Source organism: Acyrthosiphon pisum, chromosome A1 (assembly GCF_005508785.2).
Source record: "Acyrthosiphon pisum isolate AL4f chromosome A1, pea_aphid_22Mar2018_4r6ur, whole genome shotgun sequence".
NCBI classification, from domain to species: Eukaryota; Metazoa; Arthropoda; class Insecta; order Hemiptera; family Aphididae; genus Acyrthosiphon; species Acyrthosiphon pisum.
The window spans coordinates 71,756,418-71,769,557 of NC_042494.1; the positions used below are offsets into that span (position 1 = coordinate 71,756,418).

Sequence of the window (13,140 nt, forward strand, 5' to 3'; positions counted from 1 at the left end):
TTTCTTGTACATTGTAACGATTTGTCTGAACATTTGTTCTACTATGCAAAGAAATTTTAATATTTAAAGCATCACATTTAGTTTTAACTTCTGTTAAGGGCCAGTTGTACAGTCTGTGATTAAAGTTATTCACAGTTTAACCGGCCGAATTTGGCCGGTTAAATATCTGTTATCAGCTGATTAAGCGTAATCGGAGTTTAATCACAGACTGTACAACTGGCCCTAACTATTACTATAATCGTACTCATAATCCATAGATTTAAGTTATACATCAAAATATTAAATGTCTATGCTTTATTATCAATCTGGTATCTGGACGAGTTATCAGATATATTTTGCTTTTATTTGTAGACTGACATTAATGTCATTTTTTTATCGAAAGTTGGTACTAGAATTAATGAAATATATAATAATATAAATAATACATTTATTAGGGAGGAAAAACGCTATTGGGGGAGGGTGTGGTTTAAACGACAGCCACTACCTATTTTAAAATTGAACTCCATAATCCTTTAAAGTTTGATTTTTATATTTTGAATAATATTGGAGTTTGAAAATTAGTTAAAAAATTTTTCAAAGTCTTTGCAAGTAAATTTTATGACAAATTCAAATATTTATGTTTTCTGAAATTTTATCGGATGAATAGGTTAATTGGTAGTCTATATGTTTGTCAAATAGTTGATACTTTTGACCAAAAAAAAACAAAATAAGTGTAATGCGTTATTGACATGTATATGCGCGTCTGGAAGCGCACTGCTATATTTATGTTATACACAGTCACTCACACTAATTAATTAGTTAATAAACTAATTAATTAAATAAAAAAATTGCCTATATTTAACTCCGGTCGTGATTGAATCCTCATGCTCGAATTATATTTTCGATTAATCAAGTCTAGATTTCAAATCTACAAACAATTTTTTTTAAATAATTATTATTAATTCAATTAGCCTGCAGTGTATTTTAGTACAGAATGTATCGAGTTCGAACCACGGTTTTGGTGGACCAATTTCTTCAATTTTTGATACTTTAGAGTTAAATTATACACTAACGTACGCCCCTCGCGGAGTCTGTGATCTACCGTAGGTAGATTGGCCTACCTGATAACATACTTCTCGCATAATCACAAGCGATACTCACGAACAACGATGGTCGCGATGGTTATATACATTTTAATATAATAACATTTAATAGCATTTACACTTAAAAATACATTGCTTCCACAGTGTGTTACACCCAAAATAAGTTGAACAACCACAAAAACCTAGCAATAGCATAGCATCCAATTATTAAAAACTGTTAAGTCTATGTTGTAAACGTAGAACGGTAGAACATAGGTGTTGTTTTGTCGTAGTCTATTACAAACGCTAACAATGGTAAGTGGGTAAGTGTCGCTAGACAACAATGTAGTGATAAATGAATAACAAATAATTACTATTATAATAAGATAAAAACGAATTTCAGACCGTGTGGCTCAACAGTAAAGGTTACAATTTTGAATTAAATATATTAACTAAGGATATTTTGTCATGGAATATTTTTGCGGGGATATTTTGACCTGGATATTCTGTCGAGGAACCGAATATTTACATAATAGATAATCTCTGCAAGGATGAAATAAATTTTCAAAATCTAAAGGGACACCGTTTCAACCCGGTTGCTTGTGTTAATAAACTACATACCTATTTAATTTGCCTCTGTTTATTTGACTTATTATGCTCAGAATTACGAAATTACGTTCACCCTGCAGGACCGGACGGTATCGTAAGAGTGGCCACATGTAGTAATACAGTATTTAGTAACACTACGACGTAATTAAGTAACTTAATATAAATACCTGCCTAACAAAATAGAGAATAAGTAATATTTAAACACTACAAGTCATAAAAAAATTAATAAATATATAAACAGAATAGCCTACGATTTTTTGATCTAATTTTTTTTACAGATAATAATATTATAATAAAATGTAAGTAGGATAAACAATGATGGAATAAGAAGTAAAATAGTATAATATTATAGTAATCATAGAAGTGATTATCGCAATTTATTTACATCAACATATCGTACAAATATTAGCTCAAAGAACTATAATTAATAAATTAATAAAATAAAAATCGCATTTACGAAAAACGAAAAAAAATCTTTGTCACTTGGTTAGGTAGGTTAGGGACTAAAGATATCGGTACGGTTTTAAATAAGAGTTCAGGTCCTTCCTGGTTTCAAAAATATGTTTAGAATGTTCCGGTACCTGCGATATACCACAGCGGTACACTTTTGATTGCTAGAGTTTCCAATATCCAATCTAACGATAGTTACATCTTTACGAGCATATAATGGTATAGGTAATAATAATAACATAATATATATATTATATTACATTATACAGTCGGCACGTCGATACCGATCGGTAAGTATAAGGTATACCCATATACACTTTACGGACATTGGTAACCGTGTACAATGTTACGGGGTTTAGGGTTGGTGGGCGGAAACCTTTGACAATAATATTGGAATAATAATATATATAATATAGTTTGCCGTGGCTAGGTGGGTGCGCGGGATGGAGCGTTATTGTGGAGTGTTTGGGAGGGTAGCACATGTATAGAGCGAAGTGAGTTACGCATAGCAAAGTTTTTAATAATAATATAATATTGTACGGGTAGTACAATATTTAGTAACCCAACGACAGCGTGACCGCCGAAAACGCGTTTGACCGGCCAACGTCCCCGTCACCCTTCCCCCGAAAGAGACCAATCTTTTCGCGTGACCCTTTGGCCCGATGATCGTGTGCGTGTGTGCAGTGTGTCTCGGCGATCAACCCACTCCCGCTTGGCGGACGGGCAGACAGCCGCGAGTATCGCCGCCTCCGCCTTTCCCTGTTCCACACGACGCCGCCGGTTCGCGTCCGCTGGCTGGCCGAGACACGCGCTCACACTGCAGCACGCAAACGTAATACGTAAACAAGCGGGCGCGCGCGCGCGGTCGATCGAACAGCTGTTCTCCCTCTCTCCGCCCGCCGCGGACGATCGCGGTTCGCGTCCACCGCCGTCATGTGTGCGCCGCGTTTTCCGTCTTCAGTCAACCGTTTTCCGTCGGCTGCCGCGCGTCTTACCGTATTCCTGTTACCGTATCTGTCCGCCGCTTACGCATTTTCTCCGTTTTTGCCAATTCCGTGAAGTGCGTCTCGCAGTTTTCCTCGGACGCGATAGTGCCGCCGCAGTATGAATAAGTGAACCTTTTTTTTATTCTCACCGTCGAACCGGAAAACGCTGAAAAATGCTGGGAGTCTTCAAGAAACGCTGGAAGCCCAAAAACAGGTGAGTTCATCGTCGCCATCGTGTGTGGTTATATAATTAACTCCTGGTATCATAACCACCACCTGTGCCTACGGTGGACGTACCAATCGTACCACCAAATGAGAAATTAATATTGAAGTTATTAGTAGACGTGAATCTAATTTTTAGCCCGTGGTACTCCGCGTGTTTGCTCCGAAAATAGTCTATCCGAGACTTTTTAATAGGTTCGTAAAAAATTGGAGGACGATGAGCTATAGGGGTCTTACCGGAATTTCATCCCGTTCTGTTTTTTTATTTTATCTACTACTGATTATAGATCTAGTGATTTTTGTCGATTTTGCCAAAAAAAACTGGTTACGAAATGTGTTTTGATCTAAATAATATAATAATAGAACTCGAATATATTTTTAATTTATAGTAGGTACCTAATTCATCTCCGAGTCACAAAAGATCCACTATTACGTATAAAAAAATAAAAACACGTAAACGAAAATGTATGGATGAAACCAATAAATATTATATTTTTTTATTGGTAATAAAATATATACAAATTATTTTTATTTTACGTTTTAATATCGCAATATTTTATTTTTTTTTAATTCGTTTTGCGTTTTTTGTTGTTAACATTTACCAATATTTGTTTTTTTTCCAACACTTATTAAAAGCATTTTAAACTTGACGTTTTGAATAGTTGTCGAAAACGGGGATGATCTAGTCATTACTCATTGGTGAAATGCTATTGAATATTTAATCATTTTCGTATAATATACGATATTATTATGCCATATTAGTATTTAGTATTATATTCAAGTGCAGACTGAATAGGTCATCCTTATAATGAGTATGAAAATGTTTCGTTTTGTTGAACAGTATTTTTTGTTGTTATTGTACTTATATACTACAAGCCCTGCCAAACCTTTGTCATTAACCCGTTCAGTGGATGGCCAAGTGGGTTAAGTGTCAGTTAACACTTACATAATTGTGTTATAATTTATGTATGAATATCTATCTTTATTGTGTTTTTGTATTCCTGTTTTACTAAATTACTATAAAATATCAAATAAATCGTAGTTAGGTCACTTAGGTAGGTAGATACTAAAGTTGTAAATTTGTATAGTAGTATTTGTGACAAGTAATAGTTATTACAATTTACTCGTCAAAAACGTAAGGTACCTTCATAAATCGCTACTAAAACTAGTATTTTTCAATTTTTAATAAATTATTTCATAATTATTACAGTATTATTATAGTATAAAATATTTGACTAAACCTTAGAAAGATAATAAATTTATAATTTATTTCTAACAAGAATTTGCATGTATCTACCTGTACTGTATAATAATTAATAGTTAATGCCAGAAGGTTATACGTAGGAACCTACAACGTATCCACTTTGAATAGAGGTTTATATCGAACAGTCGTAATTCTAGTCGTTTCAACCTCTGAAGTTTGGAGTAGGTTGGTAATTTTGTTATCTTATTGACGAAAATTAATTAATTAGTAGGTTTGAAATCCGGAGTATTCTGAATTTAGTGAAACATAGTTTTCAGTTGCATCAGTTGAGTTTGTCGGTAGTTGGTACACTTTGTCAATTGTATGGTAAAAGTTTCAATGTTTAGTTTCCTATTTCATTTTGTTATTAAGTGTTTGGCAACTTTATATGGTTAGGTAATAAACTTTAGGTTTGGAACAATTATTTTTCTTAAAAATTAAAATGATCTGTTCAAAAAAATTATGTATTCGATTTTTTGTTTCTATTCAGAAAATAATAATAATAATAATATATAATATTGTGGTAGGTACCTATAAGTTATGAAAACAGAGTTAAAGTTAACTTGAGCTGTACCTATAATAATAGTATAGTATTGACATATATTATACAAGATTGGACTTATATTATGTTATCGACTTATTGGTATTCAAATATTATTTAAAGTACAAATCAACCATTATTTAAAATCATTACTTACCTTAAAAAAGCAGTTTATATTTTATGAACAGTATTTGGTAAATGAAAATATTATAACACAGTGAATATTATGTAAAAGTAAAAACAATGATTATAAAATAAAGTTAATCGTAACGATATTTAAAGTAATCGGTCGACAATGATTGTACACGAGCTGTTACTGGTATTGGTATTCAAATAAATGGATCAACAATGATCGTACACGAGCTGTACCTACTATCAGCCTCCACATGCACAAACGAATAATTATTGATAATATATCAACATTTACAACAAACTTAAAATTGTGATAGGTGTCTCATAAATGTTAAATTTACACGAATTACTTATCATATTAATTTATTACATTTTAATACGTTTGGTTGACTTGAAAACGATGTTGGTTAAAGTGAATGGGTATACCTAATATATTATTTTAGATAGGTTTCATATTATTATTATATAATTGTTAGGTACACAGGAATTACAAGTTAATATTGTTATAGACTATCAGTATTGTTATATTTTTCAGATTTGTTATAGTCAAATTACCTTCTATAGGCTCTGAACATTATTAGATAGGTATTTTATTTCATTAAATATAGTTAAAATAATATAAAATTATAGTATTAGAAAAAAAAATATTAATTAGAAATTAGTACGCCTAGTACGTTTTAGTATTATCTATGGTACATATTGTACAGAGTATTATACATTTTATATTATGCATTTGCATTTACAGTGAAATGTTGTGGTCAATTATTTTCTTACAACACAATATTGAAAACAAAGTTGCTACGCTCTCTTGAATATGTATGAAGTTTTAAAAGTAAATAGCATGTCTTTCGAGCGGGTATAAAAAGTTAATTCAAATTACAATTATTATATACATATAGCGTGTGCAGTCATAACGATAAATTAAAAGTATAAATTACTTATTTATTTTTAAATTTACTGTGATATGCGTAGGTATAACTGTAGGTATATTGTAGTAATATTATTATAGGTGTAATTGTAGGATAACAATTTAAAACAAATAAATATATATATTATATACCTAGTATAAAAGCAATAAAGTTATTGTTCAGCACGCAAATAGTGTTAGCTATTGTAATTTATAATAGTAATGCAATTTTAAATGTGAATAAAATATTTTCGTCATTCAAATTGGCAATTTCATACAGCATGTATTTAATAACTAGTGTTTAGCGTTATAACTTTATTTTTTGGAAGCCACTAAAAAAACAAAATAGGTACTTATTTTTTATTTATACATACTATTATATTTGAATATATCTATAATAACCATATGGCTATAATACGTATCAACTATATTAGTACCTACCTACATATTTTTGTTTTTATTGTATTTCAACACAATATACCTAATATAATCGCATGGTCAATTGGATTTAATTAATGTTTGCATTGATTAAAATATTATTTTATAATAGGTTAAGTACCGATTAAATATTATCAATATCGCAATTCCTACAAATAAAACCATATTGAATAAGAAATATAAAAACAAAGTGTATATGAGCTTTTTAAAGCTGGCAGTTTCACTGTCTCTAATTGTATTATATTTTAAAGATACCCGTAAAAAGGTTATAAATGATAAAATACATGTTTAGCATAATATTGTTTATGGAATTATCATCTAATATTGTTGTGATAATCGATGGTCGAATTACGCGACGAATGGCCTATCCCTATATTATAAGTTTTAATTTATACAATTTTTTCTTCTACTTATTTCGCACTAAAATTGCTGTTATCCATTCCATATTATTCTATCTCATCATGCTTAGACCTTCGATTTTTTTTTTTTTGCAAGTGACTTGTAGATATTTGAATACTATATATACGCAGTTTACAGTCTCTCCCTCTTAATTAGGTCCACTACTATTCAACTACTTTAATTTATTCTTCCTATGAATCATTTATGGACAACTATTTATGCTAAAATTGTTTAATAACACTTTGTATATTTATGACTTATGATCAATTATAATAGTACCTACCTGCGTATTAAATATTATAAATCCCGAGATAAATCCAGACAAGTTACAGAGACAATGGTATTTATAAAACTTTCTTTGCTTCGCTCACCTCGGTGGAGTGCGTTCATGTGACTTTTTATAAAACATTTTAAATTTATAACTTTGATCATATTACATTTGAAGATATCTTTGTTAAAAAATAAAGTTGTCTGGCTGACATTTCTTTCGAAAACAATATAATAATTATTGTTGTAAGTTATTTTTTAAAGCTAGAAAAGTTTTTGAGAAAATTTTATCTTTTAAAACTATATATGCAACTTTATAAGCATTCATATCTAGCATTTTACATAGAAAAAATATATTGTAGAACCGATATATTTCTCGTTTTTGAGACGACTAAAAATGTGTATAATATTATGTAAAAAGTATTCTTTATAATAATTCTTCAAATTATAAAGCTCTAATTGGTTATAATTTATTATACCAAACATAAGCTATAGTTAAAAAACACAAAATGTTATATGTATGATACAGAATATTTATAATAAATTAATACTTATAGGATTAAAAAAAATATTTAAATGATTTAAATTGGTTAAGTCGTAATTATCTATAGACAAAAAAAAAATTGAATAGTTATCATAAGGAAGTAGATACAATGCGTTTTCGTTACATAGCTTAACAAATAATCAGTGTCACGCAATATCGATTCTACTATATTCAATGGTTAAAAATATGAGTAAAAAGGTACGTATTAAATTTAATACCATTAAGAGGATGCTACCTAATATGCATTTGTTGTCTACGTATTACACACGTACGACATGGAAAATTTTCGTTCGCTAGGTTCAATAGTATGCCGTTAGTTTTGATATTAGAGTAATTTGACCTATTATCTATGTTTTAGATAGTAATATTATCTGTGCTTAAGCGTTAGCTTTTATTCGATAATATTTTAATTTTCAAGCGATATATGAGCATTTTTAATTTTTGATATTTCACATACCGATATCTTGCTTGAAAATGAAAATTTCGAAAAATCGGCAATGCTTAAACACAGATAACGTTCTTACCTAAAAGTTGTATAATATGTCAATTCACTCTAGTATCAAAACTAACAGCACACTATTTAAACTAGAGAACGACAATTTGCTATTTCGTGCATGTGTAAGACGGAGATAGAAAATGTATGGGTAGCGTCCTCTTAAGAATACAAATAATTTAATAGTATACGGTATACCTATATAATGAAATATTAATTTTATATATAGTAATATTTGATAGATTTTCCATAACTATTTTGTGGCAATTTTTATGAAAATGTCTCAAGAAATATACCCTCGTGTATTTGTTGTACGATGGTTTTAATAAGTTAAAATATGTTAAGTTGTTATCAAATAACAATCGGTTATTGACTACGCATTGTTTGTAAAGACTTATTGTATTCGCGAATTTTGGCGTAGGTCTGCGAAACGAATTATTGATCTCCCCGTGACCTCCAAAAATAACTGGGTCATGTAGTACATATTCTGGTTTTGATATGGAACATAATAGGTACTTGAACGATGTTATTAGTTATGTATCTGTTTGAATTTTTCAGAAACTCGAAAAATGTTACCTTTAACTCCTAGTTTAAAAAAAATTATTTGTTTCTTATAATATATAGGTATAGGTACATTATATATAATATGAGCACTTGATGCATTTTGATTGCACTCATACCATGATAAAAGTCGGTAAGATTTGTATTTAGTTAGGCCCACGTTTTTATCTAATTATTATTTTTGCGACACTGCAGGTATAGCCTTGCTTACGCATGTATACATCAAATTAACGTGTAAAAAAACGATTAAATTGGTGCCTACAACAACTGCGTGTAATTGATTTAACATTCTATAAAATGCACTAAAAACATGTAGAAAACCACATACCTATAACCAACAAATGAACTGTTAAAATATATTATATCGTTCATAGTTTTAAAATAGTTATCGTTTAAGATAATAGGATGTCACCGATATAAGTTATAATATTCGCCTGAGGAACCTACAGCTTTTGTCATTTTGTCATCTATAATGACGTATTGTATCGTTTAAAATTTGTTTAGAATCTAGGTCTTATATCTAGGGTAAAAAAAACTAGTTGTCATATAATCGAGTATTCTTTTTAATAAACCATTGTTAAATGCAGTTATATTGATGGGAACTGACTGGTCCTGGACTAGCACTTGTCCAGTGGCCTTAGAAACCTTAGTCTAGCACTTCGCCGATTCCATCGGTAACACCCAAAAAATTTATCATCCTTGATACTATGATTTTTATAATAAAGTTTTAAATTTAGAATTTCACATATTATTATTAATCATTTATAAAATTATATTATTGCGATATATAGCATAAAATATTAAATGTTTAGGTATGCCATATGAAATATGTTTTTTGGTTTTTGTAAGTGTTATTTGTCTTCCGACTAATTATATATACAAATAAAGTTAAATATTATTAACTAAATTTTTGTATAAATTATACGTATTATTATTGATTTATGAGCTGAATAAGACATAATATGAATAAATAAATAAATAAAAAGAAGTCTCTCTGCAGCTATAATATGTAAGAATTTAAAGGTTTTGAGTGTTAGAGGCATTAAGTAGGTTACCGACTGACTATAAAATATGTCTTCAGTGGCATGGTGAACTTGATATTTTTCAGAGGCAAATCAAATACTCCACCCACCCTAGTAGTAATTTAGTGTAATTTTTTAATAATAAGTCAACGACCGTAGTAAAATACTAATTTATACAATATTATTACCCATCTGGCATCTAACCGCCACCCTTTAAAAATCTCAGAGGTGGCTAACTCTCGTTCACCCTTTTCGCCACGGCACCGGATGTGTTGTGTTTGAAAAGTTGCACATGAGACCGATTGTGAGTAGAGACAATTTTGATTATGAAATAAACCCTGTTACGTGTGTTTTATTTAATTTTATTATAATTTTAAATTTCTATATAAGAAAAGTTCGAGGAACCATGCTATCATATTTTCAAGCCAATTGACAGAGCATAAACATAATTATTATGATTTGTAGAATAAAAACAGAAAAAAAACTAAATAATGTTGAATATCTACAATTGGCTTAAAATTAATCTAAATATTTTAAAAATGTAATTGTGTTTGGAAAATGATAATTTACCTAAATAGATCGTGAAAATTCAAATTAGCCACGCGGTTATTTCTTAATCCTTTATGAATTAAAATAAAAAGTAATAGATTTCGTCGAAAACCGGTGTTCGTAAATATTCCAGTTTTCCTTATTGTAGTAACTAGGTACTGTGCATTTTCTATTTTTGACCCACAAAGTAGTCACCAACTATTATATTATTATCCAATCTGCTAATCAGATAAATTACGCACATGTTTAAGATTAAATAGCGATTTTACTGCTTCAAAATTCCATATAACATAAAAAAAACACATAATTATAAAACCAATTTACCAATACACAGTAAAACCTCCTTATAATGGAATTACTAGACACCAACCGATTTTTTCTTTATAAAGGAGTTTCCGTTATGGGGAGATTAAGATATATGGGATATAGGTTATACAGGACTATTGTCATTTGCAGTTGAAAACCTTCAAGTAAGAGATTTCTGTCTTATAGGGGGTCTATTATAAGGAGGTTTAAACTACATGCATCGCTCCACTCACAATTTAAAAAAAAGCTTCATGTAAGTATTCTTGATAATACTGATAATAAATAGCACTTGGAGTTTATTGTGTATCTTTCTCAGTCGGATATATTATAATCTGATAACACGAAACAGAAACCTTAACAATGCGGGTTCATCGGTTTATCAATGATTTAAAATAATAATAATTCTGCGTGGGTGTACCCATATCTACCTATAATATAAGATTCACCCGTTTTTCTTCGTGTTGTGCATAAAATATACGAATTCTCGTTCTATGCAAATTCCATTCGGATTCTGCGGGTCCAGTGAATAATTTGCATCTCACTGTTGGTAAATTTTTTTTTGCACACAATAGCTATTGCGTGGGTGTGAAATTCTCGTAAGCTCATAATAATATATATCCATACTCTTTTATTGTGTAAGCACTGTAAACACACTTATATCCGCGGTTAATAATAATAAGATGTTGATCATCCGTGAATATTAAGTATCAAACTCAATGTATAGCTAGCGGCTTGTATAGTATAGTACAAAGAAAACTGTATGATTATATTTGCGGTTCTGTAAGGAAAGAATACCTAGGCATATGATATTTTAACTGAAAAAAAAATGGTTAAAAATGTTTATTCAAAACATAAACTTATACATCTTATAACATTATTTGGTATAGGTAGCATCGTAAATGACGTATACCTATCATATACTTATTTAGTAGAAATGTATCAGTTGCAGCTTATTATAATAAGCTGCAACTGATATATACGTACCTAGCTCACGACTACAGTTTTTAATTCAAGTTCAATATATAAATAGACGCCCCAAATTTAAAATATTATACTCTTATATTGTATGTTTTTTGTCATTGAATATGATATTTGATATTTTTGGTTCTATAAGCGATGCGATAAATGTATATTTTGATTACATATCGATTTTGTTTAACTTTATAATGTAACTTGAATCACGTGAACTCATAAGTTGTATCAAATGCGTATACATTACGTACCTATATAATATAACATAATATATTATAACAATAATGTAAATAAGTGGTATTTAATACGATTATAAATTGTTGATAGGTATTATTGCATTCAACGGTGTATGTTTGAAGTTTTTAACATTACAAATAACTTTAGCCTATACGTTGTATATTTTGCATGTATCGATATACCGTAATATTATATTATTATATGATATTTAATCATTTATCTATTGAAATAATTTTTCGTTAGTTTTTGAGTCAATATATTTTAATATTTAAGCAATACAAATCTAGTGAACTTCAGTGTTATTCGATGATACAACGTTTCATATTTTCATTAAAATGTGATGAAGTGAAAAAACGATGATATTATTTTAGTACGGTATAGGTAGTAGGTTATAGTTCAGTATGATAATAATATGGTAGTGTCTGAAACTTGCAAGGTGAATTTTAAATACTAATAGAAAAGTTACTAATTAAAATGTCATTGCTACATTTTACTGTTTATTATTTTAGATTTCTATATAGTTTGACTTGTGCCAAATGATGCACATGTTATTAATAACACATTTGGCACATGTCCATTGCAGAAGTGTGTAATTTATTTTTTTACATTCCTTCTCGAGTTAGAGATAGATATTTTCTTCTAAATGCTATGTTTTGAGTAGAATTTAATTTATGGCGTTATGTATAGGTGTGTGTTTATAGTTTCTTTTATTTCAACATTTAATCCCTCTGAAATAGGTATATCCTTTGAATATTAAAGTAACTTTTTGCTCATTGCTCTCGTTGAAATTACTATATTATACACTTTGAATGTAAGACGGTTTCGTATTATTTTTATGTTTATAATGTCCCTGTTTTTTAAAGCGTGGCGTAGTTATGATACAGCCATAGTGGACTGTATCTCTGTTGTGTATTCATTTATACAATTTTAAATACCGATGTGTTGTATATTTATGTTATACATAATAATATTATAGGGGGGTCATAAAAGTGGTTTAGAAAGGGTCGTTGGTGTGATAATTAACTGCATATGCCAATATACACGGTTCAAGATATTTATAATCTCTAAAAATCTAGTCTGATGATAATTAACTCTGACGGACCTTTTTTTTCATTAGTACCTATGTCATTTAAAATAAATGTATATAACATTAAGTTGTTGTTTAAAAAATATGAATTTTAAAAAATAATTAAAATAATAA

The 13,140-nt window shown here is 29.5% G+C and overlaps 1 protein-coding gene across 1 annotated transcript in view; it reads left to right on the top strand.

Moving 5' to 3' along the window:
- Nucleotides 1–3,047: 3,047 nt before the first annotated feature.
- LOC100570812 overlaps nucleotides 3,048–13,140 on the top strand; it is a 244,928-nt gene continuing 234,835 nt past the window's right edge. The window contains exon 1 of the mRNA XM_003242601.4: nucleotides 3,048–3,320. Coding sequence (XP_003242649.1) covers nucleotides 3,280–3,320 — 41 coding nt within the window. The 5' untranslated portion in view covers nucleotides 3,048–3,279. The remainder of the gene's footprint in view (nucleotides 3,321–13,140) is intronic.